At 40.1% G+C, this 16,513-nt stretch overlaps 1 protein-coding gene across 1 annotated transcript; it reads left to right on the top strand.

The window, feature by feature from the left end:
* The first annotated feature begins 24 nt into the window (after positions 1 to 24).
* On the top strand, positions 25 to 16,246 carry pbrm1l (polybromo 1, like). The gene is made up of 30 exons (XM_086087101.1): positions 25 to 139; positions 408 to 564; positions 638 to 735; positions 1,008 to 1,155; positions 1,276 to 1,425; positions 1,573 to 1,689; positions 1,778 to 1,846; positions 2,396 to 2,494; positions 2,565 to 2,650; positions 2,777 to 2,868; positions 2,942 to 3,158; positions 4,345 to 4,486; positions 4,570 to 4,655; positions 4,740 to 5,019; positions 5,101 to 5,206; positions 5,915 to 6,554; positions 7,426 to 7,649; positions 7,738 to 7,926; positions 8,114 to 8,271; positions 8,342 to 8,587; positions 9,773 to 9,918; positions 9,994 to 10,151; positions 10,692 to 10,875; positions 10,960 to 11,167; positions 11,726 to 11,924; positions 11,995 to 12,150; positions 13,577 to 13,741; positions 13,987 to 14,051; positions 15,352 to 15,529; positions 15,843 to 16,246. The coding sequence occupies exons 2-30, from the start codon at positions 430 to 432 to the stop codon at positions 16,004 to 16,006; spliced, it is 4,905 nt and encodes a 1,634-aa protein (XP_085943227.1). The 5' UTR covers positions 25 to 139; positions 408 to 429; the 3' UTR covers positions 16,007 to 16,246.
* The last annotated feature ends 267 nt before the right edge of the window (positions 16,247 to 16,513 follow it).

Below are 16,513 nucleotides of genomic sequence, written 5' to 3' on the forward strand. Positions count from 1 at the left end.
ACACTTCCCGATTGTGGCGCTTTTTTTTCACCATACAAGCAACATGAGCTCAACTTCCGGTCTGGAGTTTTCAAACACTGGCTAGCTAGCCGCGATTATTTTAGCTCAGGGAATTACGGTTGTCTTCTCTGTCTTTGCAGTAAGTTTGTTTTTTGATAACCGACTTATGACCTACTTTCAATGTGCTTGATCTAAAAGTGGTACACAGTATGTCGATTTGATCGCTTGTTAGGCCAGCGGGAGTAAACATGCTAACAAGCTCCTTGCTTTGTTTCATACATCCAAGTGATGCTAATGCTTAGCGACTAAGTTTGGACTCGAACCACACGATTTATTGTATATTTTTATTAAATGATCAGACTGGTGTATACACTTAAGAGAGTGGAAATGCTTTCTCTGTTTTTTAGCCCGTCGCTAAGCAGCGCATCAATGTCGAGCGCGAAGAGGAGAAGAGCTACTTCACCCTCCAGCAGTGTGAGCGGAGGAGGGGACCTCGACGACGTTTCCACTCCTGGGAGTGGCCGTAAAAGAAAATGGGCTTCTAGTGTTCCACCTGTAGACACGGTCAGTTGTAGTCGAGTTTGGTGATGATGATTTGAATGGTCCCCCGATGCTAACAAGGCTTGTTCATGTGTAGATTGCTGTATGCCACGAGCTGTTCAACGTCGTCAGGGACTACAAGGATGATCAAGGGAGAAACCTCAGTGAACTTTTTCTAAGGGTACCAAAGAGAAGGTATTCAACTAAAACTTCTTGGACATTTTATTTTTCACTTGTATTGCACCTTTCTACCTTGAACTATTCCAGTTTAAAATGCCAAACCACCAATCAATAGTTATGTTTACACCTGCACGATCAAAGCAGATATATTACAAGTTTATCTATCCACATTCTGCTTTTGCAAAGATGTCAATGCTCGTTTTAAAGTGACACTGTCAGAGATGCAAATGTGTCAGGCCCGCCGCACACCGAGATTATGCTAAAGGTGTGCTCACTGTATTCCACAGAAATCTACCTGATTACTATGAGGTGGTGTCCCAGCCTATAGACATGACAAAAATTCAGCATAAACTGAAGGCGGAAGATTATCAAGAGGTGGAGCAGCTCACTGCAGACTTCCAGCTCATGTTTAACAATACCAAATCCTTTTACAAGGTAATAAATGTATAAATGCTCTCTTCTTCTCTTGGCAGCCCTAATTTTTATTTTCCAGTGACTGTCATTTGTGTTGTTTTGATTCCTAAAATCATTCTGTGATTCTTGTCATCACTCCAGAGGGACAGCGAGGAGTATCAAGCTGCCAACAAGCTATGGGTCATATATTTGCAGACGAGGAATGACTTTTTGCAGAGCGGAGATGGGGAAGACGATGACGACGATGGCGACGACATGATGGATAACCCAGGGGTGTCAACGGAAGATGAGGTCAGTCTGGTGACATTGTTGTCACTGTTGTACCATTAAAATTGAAAGCAAACATTCATTTCTCATTGGAATAGGTTTGTCATAAAACAGCATCAGACAACCTAACCTGGCAATGACATGTATTTTTTTTTTATTGTGGTCCCTCAGACATCCTCCAGCAGCTTAAAGGAAGTGTTAGAGCAACTCCTGGCAGCGGTGGTTTTGTACACTGATCCCTCAGGTCACGTGGTCAGTAAACTCTTCGAGAAATTGCCTTCCAAATTGGTAAGTTTTGATTGACTCCATAAATGATGCCTTTGCTACTCACTAAATGTACTGCAATCTCTCGTGCCGTTTTGTGTTTCTTTGCTAGCATTACCCAGACTACTATGCTGTTATAAAGGAACCCATTGATCTGAGAACAATCGCTCAAAGAATACAGGTTGGTACATTAACCCTATATTTCCCCAAAGGTGGTGGCTTCTGCTCTAATGGTCACTTTTCATGAGTGGCCCCAACTATCGTCCATTAGTTTTGCCACAAAAATATAAAACAAATGAAAAACAAGTACAGCGCTAACTTGCTTTCTTTGAAAGCTCCTATTTAACATTTTTGTCTGACATGCAAATAATTACGTTTGTTTTTTCTTGAACTAAAAAATGGGCGTGACTTTTTTTTAGTTTGTCATAATGTTGTTTGTGAGGACAAATGCTGAATTTAAATAATATATCGGACAAATAGAATATAATGGGCTTCATGTTGAAAGATAAAAAATACAATTTCCACAATATATTCAAATGAATTTTATAGTCGACAAAGCTTCACCAATGTCCAATGTGCACCGTCAGTGATGTGTGCACGTTAAGTCATTAGATCTCTGCTTGAGTTACTCTAGGCTTGTAAGAAGAAGAGGATGTAGACCAGTCTAATAAGGGATATTCTCTGCAGTTCAAATTTAGAAAAATTACATAATTTTTTTCCCTTTGCTCAGATTGGATACTACAAAAGCATCAACGCCATGGGCAAGGACATTGACCTCATGGCCAAAAATGCCAAAACATACAATGAGCCTGGATCTCAGGTTTTTAAGGTATGTCCTTTTTTAATTAATTAACGTAAAATTCCACATTGTTGTAACCATTTGTTGTGTCATATTATAGGATGCAAATACCATAAAGAAAGTGTTTATTCAGAAGAAAACTGACCTGGAGCATGCTGAACCCACTAAATCGAGTCTTCGCATCAGGTAATTTTCTTCATGTCCAATCCGATTGACTCAATTTAAGTCTGATTTAAACTTTGAAGTTCATTAATCAATGTTAAGTTGTAATTGTGTGGTCCAAGTTTTTCCTCCTCCGTTTCCATTTTTAAGAAATCGCAGATCTGGTCAGGGAGATCGACTTTCTGGCGTCAGCGTAGCTCTCCAGTACGGCTCAGAGAGCGAGGATGACCCCGTGCTCTCCGGTAAGCATCATTGGGCTGCACCGTCTGTGAAACTCATTCAACGGAAGCATCCAACCATGTCAATGTTCCGCAGGCTCGGTGTGCTACGACGAAGGCGAGTCGGAGGCTGAGAGTCAGAGTTCCAGCATGGAGATGAGCAACCCCATCTTCCAGCTGTATGAAGCCGTGCGAGGCGCCAGGAATAGCCAGGGCCAGCTGTTTTCCGAACCCTTCCAGAATCTGCCTTCTCGCAGGGAATATCCCGACTATTACCAGCAGATAAAACAGACTATTTGTCTGCAGCAAATCAGGTAGAGATTGTACAATTTCATACATGGGATCTTTGGGTCACAACATATCCCTCATGTGGCATTTCAGTGGGATGATTGGTGCCGTGACTCATTCTCGCACATACGCAGATACACTAGTACATGTGTGTGTTGTACCTTTAAATGGCGCGGCTTACCTAGAAAGTAAAGTGCCTTGTAGCTCTCCTCTAGTTCTCTCTGTCTCTCTTTCTCTCTTTCCTTCCCCTGCTCAGCAGGCTCCACAGTGGGGACTGGGGAAGGCTTACCCAACTAGCTAGAGCTTAGCAGATGCCATGTACACTTTCAGGGTTTCTTAAAAGCACAATCACTTGCTTGTTTCACTTTTATGGGTGCCATACTAATGATCGCTTTTCATCAAAAACTACAATATACCTGAAATATGTGACATAGGGGCTGCTCAATTATGAAGAACGTGTTAATCACAATTCATTTGGTAATAATTGCGATCACGATTGGGACAATCGTTTGTTTTTTGGTACAAAAGAAAGAAGATGTTTAAACATGTAAAAGATATTAAGACAAATACATTTCTTTAAAACACTATAATTATGCAAGTTCCTTTTAGACCAAGCAAGATTGATTAAATTGGTCATTTTAAAATAAAAAAAGGTGCAAATATATAAATGTAAACACCTCAAAATTAGTATTAATAATCTTTTATTTTTGTTTACAATTATGCCGATTTTGTAATTGTGGAGTGTAGTAATTGAACTTGTAATCGAGTTTAGATTAATTGCACAGCTCTAATGTGACATGTCACAAATGAAGGCTACAGTGTGTGAGCATAAGCACAAGTTAGTGGATGTCATTTAGATCGAAGTATTTGTCCAGAAAATTCATTTTAAACCAATTTTTTAGTGAATAGCAATTCCGTGCACTCGTAAATTGCGGTTTGCTTCAGCTTAAGGATATGTGGTCACATTGCACAAGAAGGCACACTCAATTTGATTGTTTTCAATTTTATGACCGTGAAGTGTTTTTCATACAAAGATTTACTGAAAAATGCTTTCAAGGCCATTCAATGAATTGTGACTTTACTGCTACTGAGTTAGTTTAGTGATTGACTATGCTGTGTCCCAACGACAAATTCAGGTTACGCCTGTCGTAAATCAAATATTTGTACAGAACAATTTGTCAGTTCCTTAGAGGCATTTACCCCCAATTGTAGGACAAAGATGAAGAATGGTGAATATGAAAATGTGGAACAAATGGATGCTGACCTCACTTTGATGTTTGAGAATGCAAAGCGATACAACATGCCCAACTCGAGCATTTATAAACGAGCCCTCAGGCTTCAGCAGATTTTACAGGTAATCATTTATTTGACCTTGCCTTGTGCTGTTTTTCATTTTGCACATGACCGTAATCATTCGGTGTTGCTTTTTTTTTTCAGGCAAAAAAGAAGGAACTTCTGAGAAGAGATGACGACGACGGTGATAGTCTGTTGTCATCTGATGCGGGCAGCACCAAGAGAAAAAGGTATCAAATCGCCCCACCTCTACCGTTGAACCTTTTGGTGTTTGTGTTGCTATTTTGTCATTGAATTCCCTTCTGTTTTTGAAGCCACAAGAAAAATATCAAAAAGAACCGGATGAAAGCACTGTATGCCGCAGTGACGGATGCCAGGGAGGTGGGCACCAATCGCCGCCTTTGCGATCTGTTTATGGTAAAGCCGTCCAAGAAGGACTACCCCGACTACTACAAGGTTATCCTGGAACCCATGGACCTGAAGACCATTGAGCACAACGTCCGCATCGAGCGCTACGCCACAGAGGACGCGCTGATGGATGACATGAAGTTGATGTTCCGTAATGCCCGCCATTATAACGAGGAAGGATCTCAGGTAGGGTGTGTCGAGCATATGGAACTAAAATGTCAATGCCATCTTTGCTATCACTAAATGTTGTTATTGTGATGATGTTAGGTATACAACGATGCTGACATCCTGGAGAAAATACTTAAAGATAAGCGCAAGGAGTTGGGACAGCCACCTGAAGAAGAGGATGTGGGCTCTCCGAAACTCAAACTGAGTAGGTTTTAGTCATTAGTAGTAGTGCAACGAATCATCATTGATCCGTGGTTGGTTCGAATCAAGCCCCACGGTTCGGATTGCTCACAATCCGTGGATTGGTTGGGGTGAGGGGGGGGGTCACAATGGACACCTTTCATACATGTCAAGGAAGCTGAAACGTACATAAACATGCTAAATGATTTAATAGTTGTGAGTAGGACGACATAATGACCTCCAACAACTACAATCTTATCTTTTCATCAGCTCAGGCTTGATGATGAGGTTAGATAATCATTTTGCTCTCACACTTTCAATATAGGGTAAAATGTTATGTAATCAGATCAGTTAAATTTGCACTGTTAATTCTTAGCGTAATAATGGGGAAGCATTCCTCTGGTTGTAGCTATTCAGTTTTGACAGAAACCCTGATTATGATTTGGTTAAAAAAAAAAAACACTAATGTATGAATGCAAAGCTAGAATATAATGTGAAATTGGCAGAAGTATAGGCTTACCTTAACTATGTTCAGATTTCAATTCATGTCAAATCTAGTTTCAAATTCAGGTGTTTGTGGGATCTTATGTCAATAACATAGTCCAGAATTAACCCGACTTTGATTTGCAGATAGATTCATTTTGAAATCACATTACAGAGGGTCTTCATTCCCTCAAAGCTCTTCTTCTTGACTCGTTTAAATGACTGTACGTGTATTTATTTATTTTTCCAGGAAAGAGTGGCGTTTCTCCAAAGAAGACCAAATACCTCACTCCACTGCAACAGAAGTTAAACGAGCTATACGACGCCGTGCGGAACTTCACGGACCGCCGCGGCCGCCGACTGAGCACCATCTTCCTGCGTCTGCCATCTCGCGCCGAGCTGCCTGACTACTACGCCACCATCAAACGACCCATCGACATGGAGCGCCTGCGCAGCCACATGGCTACGGGACGCTACCAGGACGTTGAGACCCTCGCGGAGGACTTCACTGTCATGTTCAACAATGCTTGCATGTACAACGAGCCCGAATCTCTAATTTACCGGGACGCTCTCGTGCTGCACCGGGTCCTCCTGGAGACGCGCAAGCAGCAGGAGGGAGTAGAGGATTCTGGACCTCCTGCTGTGGCAAATTTGGTGCGTGAGATGATTAGGAACCTGCTGGTATCAGTGCTGGGCCACCAGGACGAAGAGGGCCGATGCTACAGTGACTCACTGGCTGAAATTCCTGCCATGGATCCAGAGACCCCAGAAAAGCCTCCGCTAAACTTTGACATAATCAGAGTAAATGTGGAGCGTGGCCGCTACAGGAGACTGGATGTCTTCCAGGAGCACGTGTTTGAAGTGCTGCAGAAGGCCAGGAGGCTGCACAGGTACTAACAGAATTTTCCTCATTTGCTCCCCAAAATGTATAAATATGGTCGATTTTAAATGTGTTAAGTAAGTAAAGATGTATTTATATGGGTTTTTTTTAACTTCTTTATGCTAGAGCATAAAGAAGGCTTTGATGCAACTGCACAAAACGGTTGAAGCAATGGTAGTTGTTACAAAAACGGCCAGCAGGTGGCAGCAGAGTAGAAGAGATCAACCAGGGCCATGTTGAAAACAAGCTGATTTAACCACAGTTTTAAGCATATTTGTGAATAATGATGGAACTTATCTATATTCTAATGCTAATAGCTGCAACACGGAAACAGATAGAAATTTCCAGATGAAAGGAGAGACTAATATTTATTTTGGTAGGTTCCATGTTTTTATAGCAATATTCTGTGGGCCTTGCAAAATCTGTCAAAATCCAGTAAAACAGCCGGGAGCAAAGGGGATTGCTTCAGGGAAATTGGCTGGGAGTGAATGAGTTAACTGTCATCTAGCCAAGTAAAGATTTACTGGATAAAACAAAAATGTTTGCTCATTTCTGTTGAGGCCAAACTCATGTAAAACATCTCTGTTAGAAACTTCCTTATTTAAATAACAATCTTGAGATTTATATATTTTAGCATCTTATAGTCCAACCTATACAGTTTATCTGTCTATTAAACAGATTTCTCTTCTCTAATTCCAGAGGCTTAAAAAAATATTAATAATGTTGTGTAGTGTGTACTATTTTTTAGTAAAATATCCAAATGAAGGTACCAAACCAAATTGATGGTGAAAAAAAAAACCCACTCTTAATTGTATTCTGTAAGATGAACTCTATTAATATGGCACGTCAACTCTAGGGTGATTTGTTTACTTTCTTTGCAGGACCGATTCTGAGGTATTCGACGATGCAGTGGAGCTGCAGCAATTTTTCATCAAGATCCGGGATGAGCTGTGCAAGAACGGAGAGATTTTGCAAACCACCGCGCTCAACTATACCCTGAAACACTTGCACAATGATGTGGAGCAGGAAAAGAGGGAGAAAATACCCAAAGAAATCGAGGAGGATAAGGACAAGGAGGATGAGGATGAGGATGAGCCGAGCAAAAGTATGGGGACATTCAACACATCGGCAGCAATGGCTTGTTGATTTGATCCTTAAAAGTGAAATCTTTCTTTCTTTTCTCTCTCCAAAAGGTTCAAAGGAGAAGAACCTGCCAAGTGAAGTATGGCGGCCCGAGTCGCATACAGATCTCGTGTACCAGCAGCAATGCACTTTCCAGAACACCACCTACCAGGTGGGGGAGTATGTCTATGTGCAGCCATCTGAGGCCAACCTGAAGCCTCACATCGTCTTGATTGAGCGTCTGTGGGAGGATGACGAAGGTTGCTCAACTATTTAGCACACACAGATTAATCAATCAATCCACTTTGGGACCTTAATTAACCTTGTGACAGGAGAATGCATTTACTTTATGAACCGAAAATAAAAATATGCCAGTTTGTTTGTGATCAAGATAAATCATGTAGGCTTAATACATCCGCTGATCTCATTTTGTATGTGTGTATAAAGGTGAGAAGTGGCTCTATGGCTGCTGGTTTTACAGGCCCAGAGAAACCTTCCACATGGCCACTCGCAAGTTCCTGGAAAATGAGGCCTTCAAGAGTGACTACTACAACAGAGTGTCCTTCAGTAAAGTCTTGGGCAAATGTGTAGTCATGTTCGTTAAGGTACGCCTGAAAGATAATTGCCGCTTGGTTTCTGCTGAAGTTGCTCATTATGGGTTTCTGACAAATGTAGGACTATTTCAAACTCCAACCGGAGGGCTTCAAAGCCGAGGACGTGTATGTTTGCGAGTCCCGGTACACTGCCAGGTGCAAGCTGTTCAAGAAGATCAAAATATGGGCCGTGCCTCCCAGCCCCGCCCGATTTGTCCCCCGAGACGTTGCCCTGCCCGTCGTCCGCTTTGCGTCCATGTTTGCCAAGCCTGACCTGGAGAAACTTGAGAAAATCTCCTTTGGAGACAGCAGCAGTTTCGTGGACAAGGTAAGCTTTTAACTAAATCTAAATGTAATTCATGATTACTTTTTTGCTTCGCATACTGTAAATCTTGATATTCCCTCTATCCTGATAGACATCGTATGAATACTAGGGGTGTCAAAATGAGTGTGTTCATTTTGAGTTCATTTATAGTTCCTTTTATATGTGTTGCAGGCATCAAATTCAAAATGAGAGCATATTTGCACCCAAAAAATGTAAAATAAAATAAGGTTATCAGTTTGAACATTACATGTGTTGTGTTTGTAACGTGTATACTGTATAGGCTGAAAAGGATTTGAAAAACATTGTATTGTTTGTTTTATATAGGTAGGGGTGTCAAAATGAGTGTGTTAATTTTAAAGTTCTTTTAACGCCACTAATTCTTTCAACGCGCGATTAAAGACCAACCCTTACTTGGAAAGCCTGCACTGGGGGAATTCCAGTCGCAACGCAGCAGACCCGTCCGTCCATGTCCAAATTTAGCAGTAATGAATTTAATAATAATCCATTGCATATATGTGTAGAGACTGGGGTCAAGTTGAATTTTACAATTAAAAATGTGCAGAATTTCACAAATTACTTAGATTAGATAAAATTCAATTACTTAGATTAGATGAGATTAGATAACTCTTAATATGAAAGAAAAATTTACCCAGCTGTCACCAATGTCTTACAAATGCATTTATGCCATCTAGTGGCAGAAAATGACCTCAATGCATATCCATATCACACTCATTTTTTTACAGTATATCTTTTTGATTTTAACTTAATTTTATGAATTATTATGAAATGTCTGTATCAATGACTAAAAGATGCATCCATTTTTCTACTAGTTTAAAAAAAATCACTTTTATGTTAACAATATGTATAAAAACTTAGAGGAAAAAATTGACATTTTATTGTACATTTAGAACAGTTAATTATTGAAGTCATGCGATTATTTACCATTAAAAAAAAAATCGCCCGACACCCCTAATGAATACATTGATTTTTTAACCTTGCTAATCTCTTCCCATTTATCTAAGGACATTTTGAGTGGAAAGGAAGAGTGGGGACCACATAAATATTTAAAGACAAATGTTAATTGGACTAATGAAGTGGCTGTATGTATTTGGCAAGCTGTGAGGTATTTAACCTGGGGTATGAAAGAGCCCAGCTATTAGTCATTAGTGTGCATGATTAATATTTTAGGAGAGGGAGGATGTCCCCACGGAGGTGAGCGGAGCAGAGCCAGGCTGGCAGTACTATGAACAGTTTCACCACAACGACATGTGGTTCAAAGTTGGGGACTGCGTTTACATCCAGTCGCATGGCCTCTCCAAGCATCGGGTTGCCAGGTAAACGCAGTTTAAATATTTTTGTTTTTCATCTGCTTGTGTGTCATTATTGATCATATTTGGACTGGGGTGTAGGCTGGAGAAGCTTTGGGTGCAGAATGGAACCACTTTCTTCTTTGGACCCATCTTCATCCACCCAGAAGAAACCGCGCACGAGCCCACTAAGATGTTTTACAAGAGAGAGGTCTTTCTGAGCCACCTGGAGGAGACCTTGCCCATCACGTGTGTCATAGGTACTGTGCTTATTCCTTACAAAGCCAGTATAGCAGCCCCGTGCCCATTTTCACTCTTGTTACTAGGGGTGTGAATTGCCTAGTACCTGGCGATTTGATTTGTAGCACGATTCATAGGTCACGATTCGATTCAATACCGATTAATCCCGATACAAATTGATTATTGCGAGAATAATTTTTTTTTACTCAAATTTAGAAAATACTAATCTGTAAACTTGTACATGTACACTGTAAGATTTGTATGAAAATGTATTTATTTATCTGAAAATTCAGGTTGCTGTCTGTTTCATGTTTGAATAGCACTGAAATAAAATATTATGGCTTAATGGTCCATTAACATAACATTCTTCCATGCTTAATGTGTGAATCCTAACCCTAAGTAAGACGTTTTGTTGAATATTTCCATAAAAAGTTGATGTTTAAAAATCGATTCGAGAATTGCGCGCTGTAATATCGCGATATATTGCTGAATCGATTTTTTTCTAACACCCCTACAAGTTGTTACCGTCATTGTTTTTTTTCTCTCTCTCTCTCTCTCAGGCAAATGTATGGTGTCATCGTTCAAAGACTACCTGTCATGCAGACCTACCGAGATTGCCGATGAGGATAATCTTCTTTGCGAGAGCCGCTACATAGAGTCTGAAAAACAGGTGAAAAAGTTCAAGGGGATGAAGCGCTTCTCGTACTCTTCTAAAGTGGTGGAGGATGAGGTCTATTATTTTAGGTGAGCCCGTTTGTACAAAGCACTTGTGATTCAAAGCACAATCGGTACGAGGCTGAATTTATTTTTATTTTTTGCCATCCGCAGGAAATTAATAGTTCCACAGAAGGAAGCGTCTCCCTTTTTGAATAAGAAGATAGACGAGCTTGAGGTGAAACTAGCAGATGTGGAGGATGGAGATGATGACATGGACGACATGGACGGCGACGACGAGGGCATGGAAACGCCTTCTATGCCTCAGATGCAAACCTCTCTCACCAGCGATACGGACGGCATGCCTTACACACCTACTCAGGTATACATTCACAGACCACTAATATTTTTCCTCATATTGAGATATAAACAAGGGTTGTCGAGCGATTTAAAATTGTTCATCGTAATTAGTCGCATGACTTCAATAGTTACCTCACGATTAATCGCAAAGTTGATACCTGTTCTAAATGTACAATAAGATATTGTAATCATAAAAGTAGAAAAATGTTAAACTAATAGAAAATATGGCCGCATCGTTTAGTCATTGATACAGTAATTTCATAATAATTCATCAAATAAATAAATAAATCATATAAATTAAAAATATGTACTGTATTGTAAAAAATTAGTGTGATTGATTTGTGTTGGTCATTTTTCTGCCACTAGATGGCATAGTTGCATTTGTAAGACTGCATTTTTCTTTTCCTATTAAGAGCCATCTAACATGAAGTAACTTGTGAAATTCTGCACGTTTAAAAAATTGTAAAATACAACATGACCTCAGCCTCCACAAATATATGCATGATTATTACATACTAATTATGACACCCCTAATGTAAACCTAAAACTGCTTCACCCCATTTTTTTTTTTTTTTTCCAGTCCACACCAAAGATTAAAGGCTTGTCAAAGAAGGAAGGCGCCAAGAGGAAGATCAACATGAGCGGCTACATCCTGTTTAGCAGTGAGATGCGGGCAGTCATCAAAGCTCGACACCCGGACTTTTCTTTCGGTGAACTGAGTCGTCTGGTGGGCACCGAGTGGAGGAACCTCGAAGCTGTCAAGAAAGTAGACTATGAAGGTCGGAGATGCAGAAGAATGCTGTAAGATCCCGATCCGGAATTGTGGTGACCATTTGCGTTTTGTTGCAGAACGGGCAGCCAAAATCGTGGAGCAACAGGAACGGGACAGGCCAGCCCTGAAGCAAGCGTCCCCGAGATCAGGTACCCCCGTAGGGTCACTGATGGGGGTCGTGCCTTCGCCTAGCACTATGGGCATGATAAACCAGACCATGACACCTATGTCAGGTAACCCCTCTCAGACACAGCACGGGTGTTTGACTACATGGCAGCAAGGAAATGAAGCAGGACTATTTCAAACTTTTTAACCGTTAAAAACCAGTGCAACCAAGTTGAAGCTTTTTTTTTTTTTTTGCCTTGAGCTAGCTTCTTGTTTAAAACTGCATGATCATGACATTGCATGAATAACCATTTTAACTGTAAATCTTCCATTCTTGTTTTGCCTGCTAACACTCATTTATTACTCCAGTCCCTTTCACACACACAGCCTGGTATTTTTCAGTAGGAGGCCCATGATAAGTATTTATTTAAATGTGTTGCTTATACCAACACCTGGTATCAGTACTCGCTCATCCCTACAGTTAATATCACAAACGTGATATTCGGATATATATATATCGGTGAATAGTTTTTCAAACTTTGACCCCGTAGTCCTTCAATTAGTCACCTGATCGCTTGTTATGATGATTTCTTATTTGATAAAGAGCTTGTCAAGGATAATTGGCCTGGCCGATTATTGGCGCGATATTGGGCATTTTGACGAATATCGGTATCGGCTTCTTCTTCATTTGTATTTTAATTTTTTTATCTAATGGCCAATTAAAAGGTAAATCTAAAACCATTTTACTCTCAGGGAATTATTCAAATGTTCAGTTAACAAAAAAAAAAGTACTGTAGAAAACTAGATCTACAGTATTTACGGTACATGTTTAAGTTTCCATTTAACTTTTTAAGACGTACTAATAACCTTGGGAGCTCCCTGAATGTTTTGTTAGAAATTTAAAAGGATGTCTATTGTCCAAGATTTATAAAAAAAAAAAAACATATACAGCCAAATCAAGATTGACATTTGTAATTTTTTATTTTTTTTTGATGCCAATATATTTTCCCCCTTTTTTACTGAAAATGAATATCGGCTCCAAATATTGGTTATCGGCCTCGTTGACTACTAATAATCGGCATCGGCCCTGAAAAAAACACATTTGTCTATCTCTAATAGCCATGGTAGTATTTGTGCTGTAATTGGGCTTGGTGTTGTTTTGTAGCTAATATCTGAGATTTTGTATGTAGCTGGTATTAGACCGGGACACCTCTAAATACAATGAATTAGTAATATCATATACATAAATTAGTTTTGCCAAGCAGAGGCTAACGTAAATGAAAATGACCAGACTGTTTTCCGTTACCTCTCCATTAAATGCTAAGGGCGGTTGTGCTTTGTTTTGCTATATTAGCTATAAACACTACATTTCAAAAATGATCTCAATAGTTTGCCTGGCCATGCTCCAGTCTAGAGCAATGGATATGCGTCGATGAGGCCTTTGTGTGAAAGGGGCCAAGTGTGTGCAACAATAGTGCATGTCATATCACAGTCAGTTGCATGTCACTTATGCATGAATATGTTGTCATCCTCTCCTCGCCCTCTTCCCCCAAGGCATGATGGGAGCTTACGGGCCACCTTTCATGCCCATGCAGGGCCCCCATGAGGGCTTGTTGAGTGTGGCCCCAATGTCACCTTACCAAGCAGGGAGCCCCCACCTGCCTCCTCACCTTCTCCAGCAAGGTGGTATGCCCGGGTACCCGGGCATGCTTCATCATGGTAAGGGTTTATTTACTGTGGTCTTCGTCTGATCCATGTGACGGGGTGGCGCTCGAGTAGTCACATACAGGATTGACATTGACACCACTGACGCATGCGATAACACTGATACTCAACTACTAACATTCAGCTGAAGTCACTATACAGTACATAAGCTTTTTTTTTAGGGGGGGTGGGGGGGTTGCTTAAAAGTTGCCGGTGTCGCTGTAGTTGTTGGACAAAGAGTGATGATTCCTTTTCAATAGGCAATATGGGTGCTGCTGTGAACGGCATGTCGGGAAGTCCTGCTCCAGGAGGTTACATGCAGCAGGTGAGCTACAAACAATTGCCCGTCTTAACTTTTCCTCATGTTTGCATTTATGCAACTGTGGATGCTTTAGTGGTCGATTATTATAATTTTTTTAATCCCGTGAGCGAAATAAAGTTGTCCCAGTTGCATATACTAGGGATAGGCCGATATTTGGCATTTTGACAAATATCGGCATCGGCCGATAAAGCTGATATCGCACTGAGCAGTGAATGCTTGAGAACGTAGCGAGTTTGGGGGTTTCGTCAGGAACTATAAGATGTTCACAGACAGTTTTTACCTGTCGTAAACACATTTGGAACATATTCAGACAACTCTTCACTGCGAATATCTTTTGAAAGATTTTACGAACCCTAACGAAAACCCCAAATTAGCTACATTCGCATACATTTGTTGCGATGCAGGGAGCTTTTCGTTTATGGATCAAGTTACATTTCCACTTTATAAAAATAGGAACTCCCTACACTTTTTATTGAAAAAAATATATATGTTAAAATTTTAGAAAACTTTATTTACAGTAGAAAACTTAAGAGACCTATTCACTTGCTTAGTTTTTAATTTAGCTTAATACATGCTAATGAGCCTGGAAACTCCCTGCAATTTTTGTTATAATTTTTTTTTAACATATTTGTCAATATAGTTTAAAAGAATGCGTGTTTTTTTGTTTGTTTTTATGTTAATATTTTCTCTCTTACTGCAAATTAATATCGGTTATCGGCCTCCTTGACTACTAATAATCTGTATTGGCCTTGAAATAAAACATATCGGTCTATCATTACAATATCCACACTCACAGACTTGTACCAACTAATTTGCTCCCAAAAACGTATAAATATGTTCTATTTTAAATGTTTTAAGTGTCCCAAAAACGTAATGATTTTTTTTTTAAATGCTAGAGCATACGGAAGGCTTTGATGCAGCCAAAAAGATATCAACCAGGGCCATGTTGAAAAAAAACCTCAATTACGCACAATTCTAAGTAGATTTGTGAATGATGAAACTTATTTTTATTCTCATGCTAATTGCTGCAAAACAGAAACAAATAGAAATATACTTCCTTTTCCTGATGAAAGAAGAGACTTCAATCTTTCTTTTGGTAGGTTCCATCATGTCATTATAGAGCAATAGAACACAATATTCTGTGGGCCTTGCAAAATCAGTCAAAATCCAGTAAAACAGCCGGGAGTGAAGGGGGTTGCTTCAGTGAAAATGGCTGGGAGTGAATGAGTTAATAATGTAGAAACAACTTTGTTTCAATTGTATTTTGATTGAATTGTTAATAGAAAATAACTAATCTTTCCAGTTCAGCCCAGGACAGCATGCACCCCCGCCCTACCCAGGACAGGGCCAGACCCCGCCCATGTTTGTAGCTCCACCGCCGAAGACTCAGAGGGTGCTGCACTCGGAGGCCTACCTGAAGTATATCGAGGGCTTGAATTCAGACTCCAGCACAGTCAGCAAGTGGGACCAGACGCTGAAAGGTTCGAAAGTAGGCTGCTTTTACCCCTATGACGGCTTGCTTTCAATTATTTTGACTGTCTATTAATTTCTATGTCCTTTTCAATTTGTCACATTTACTGGCTGTTTTGATACATTTAAATATTTTAACAAGCTTAAAGTGTTCTCTATAAAATCTCGCATTGATGTGGTAGATCAAATCTGTGCGTTTACGCTGCAATTGCAGATATCTGATACGCATCTGATTTTGATCCACATCCCAATTGTGCGTCTTGAATCATGCAACGGAAACCCTGCCTTTTAATAACTTGAATCCAAAACTTGTCTCCACAACAGCTCAAAGGCGAGACGCTCACATGACCAAAGAGCAAGAGAGTCGGCTGCCGGCGCACTGGCTGAAGAGCAAAGGAGCCCACTCCACGATGGCGGACGCGCTGTGGCGCCTGCGTGACCTGATGCTAAGGGACTCGCTAAACATTTGTCAGGCGTCCAATGTGTGACGATGTGTACACTTGTAACCACGTCTCTCATGGATGGCCCTGACTTTCAAACTTGGAGAGGAACTGTAGACCCTAGAAGCAATATTTTATAGCAATTCCTAACCAATTTTATATTTATTAGTAACTATGCTGAGGTAAATAGTTATGCTTTTTCTTTTCTTTTTTTTACTCTGCTGATTAATTTTGCTGCAAAACGTGTTTTGGCTTATTCGTACTGTTAAAATAAACTTATGAATACTATTTAATGAGTATCCGAAGTCGCTATTATGGTAAATTGAACATAAATGTACCATATTTACTCAAATAGATGCTTTGCGCCATTTGAATAAATCATGGCACCTTAAATAGACTCCTCCCCTTATAACAAGAAGTAACAGGTGGTTACATAATAGGTGCTATCATTATGTTTCTTTGGCATCTTCCACCCCCTTGTGTTGTTTTCAGGCAATGAAGTTTAAAGTGAAAGTGTTGAAATGTTCAGTGTTGAATATTGGAGAGAAAAAAGTG

This window comes from Leptonotus elevatus, chromosome 10, assembly GCF_054856555.1.
Source record: "Leptonotus elevatus isolate MCC_2025b chromosome 10, RoL_Lele_1.0, whole genome shotgun sequence".
NCBI lineage: Eukaryota > Metazoa > Chordata > Actinopteri > Syngnathiformes > Syngnathidae > Leptonotus > Leptonotus elevatus.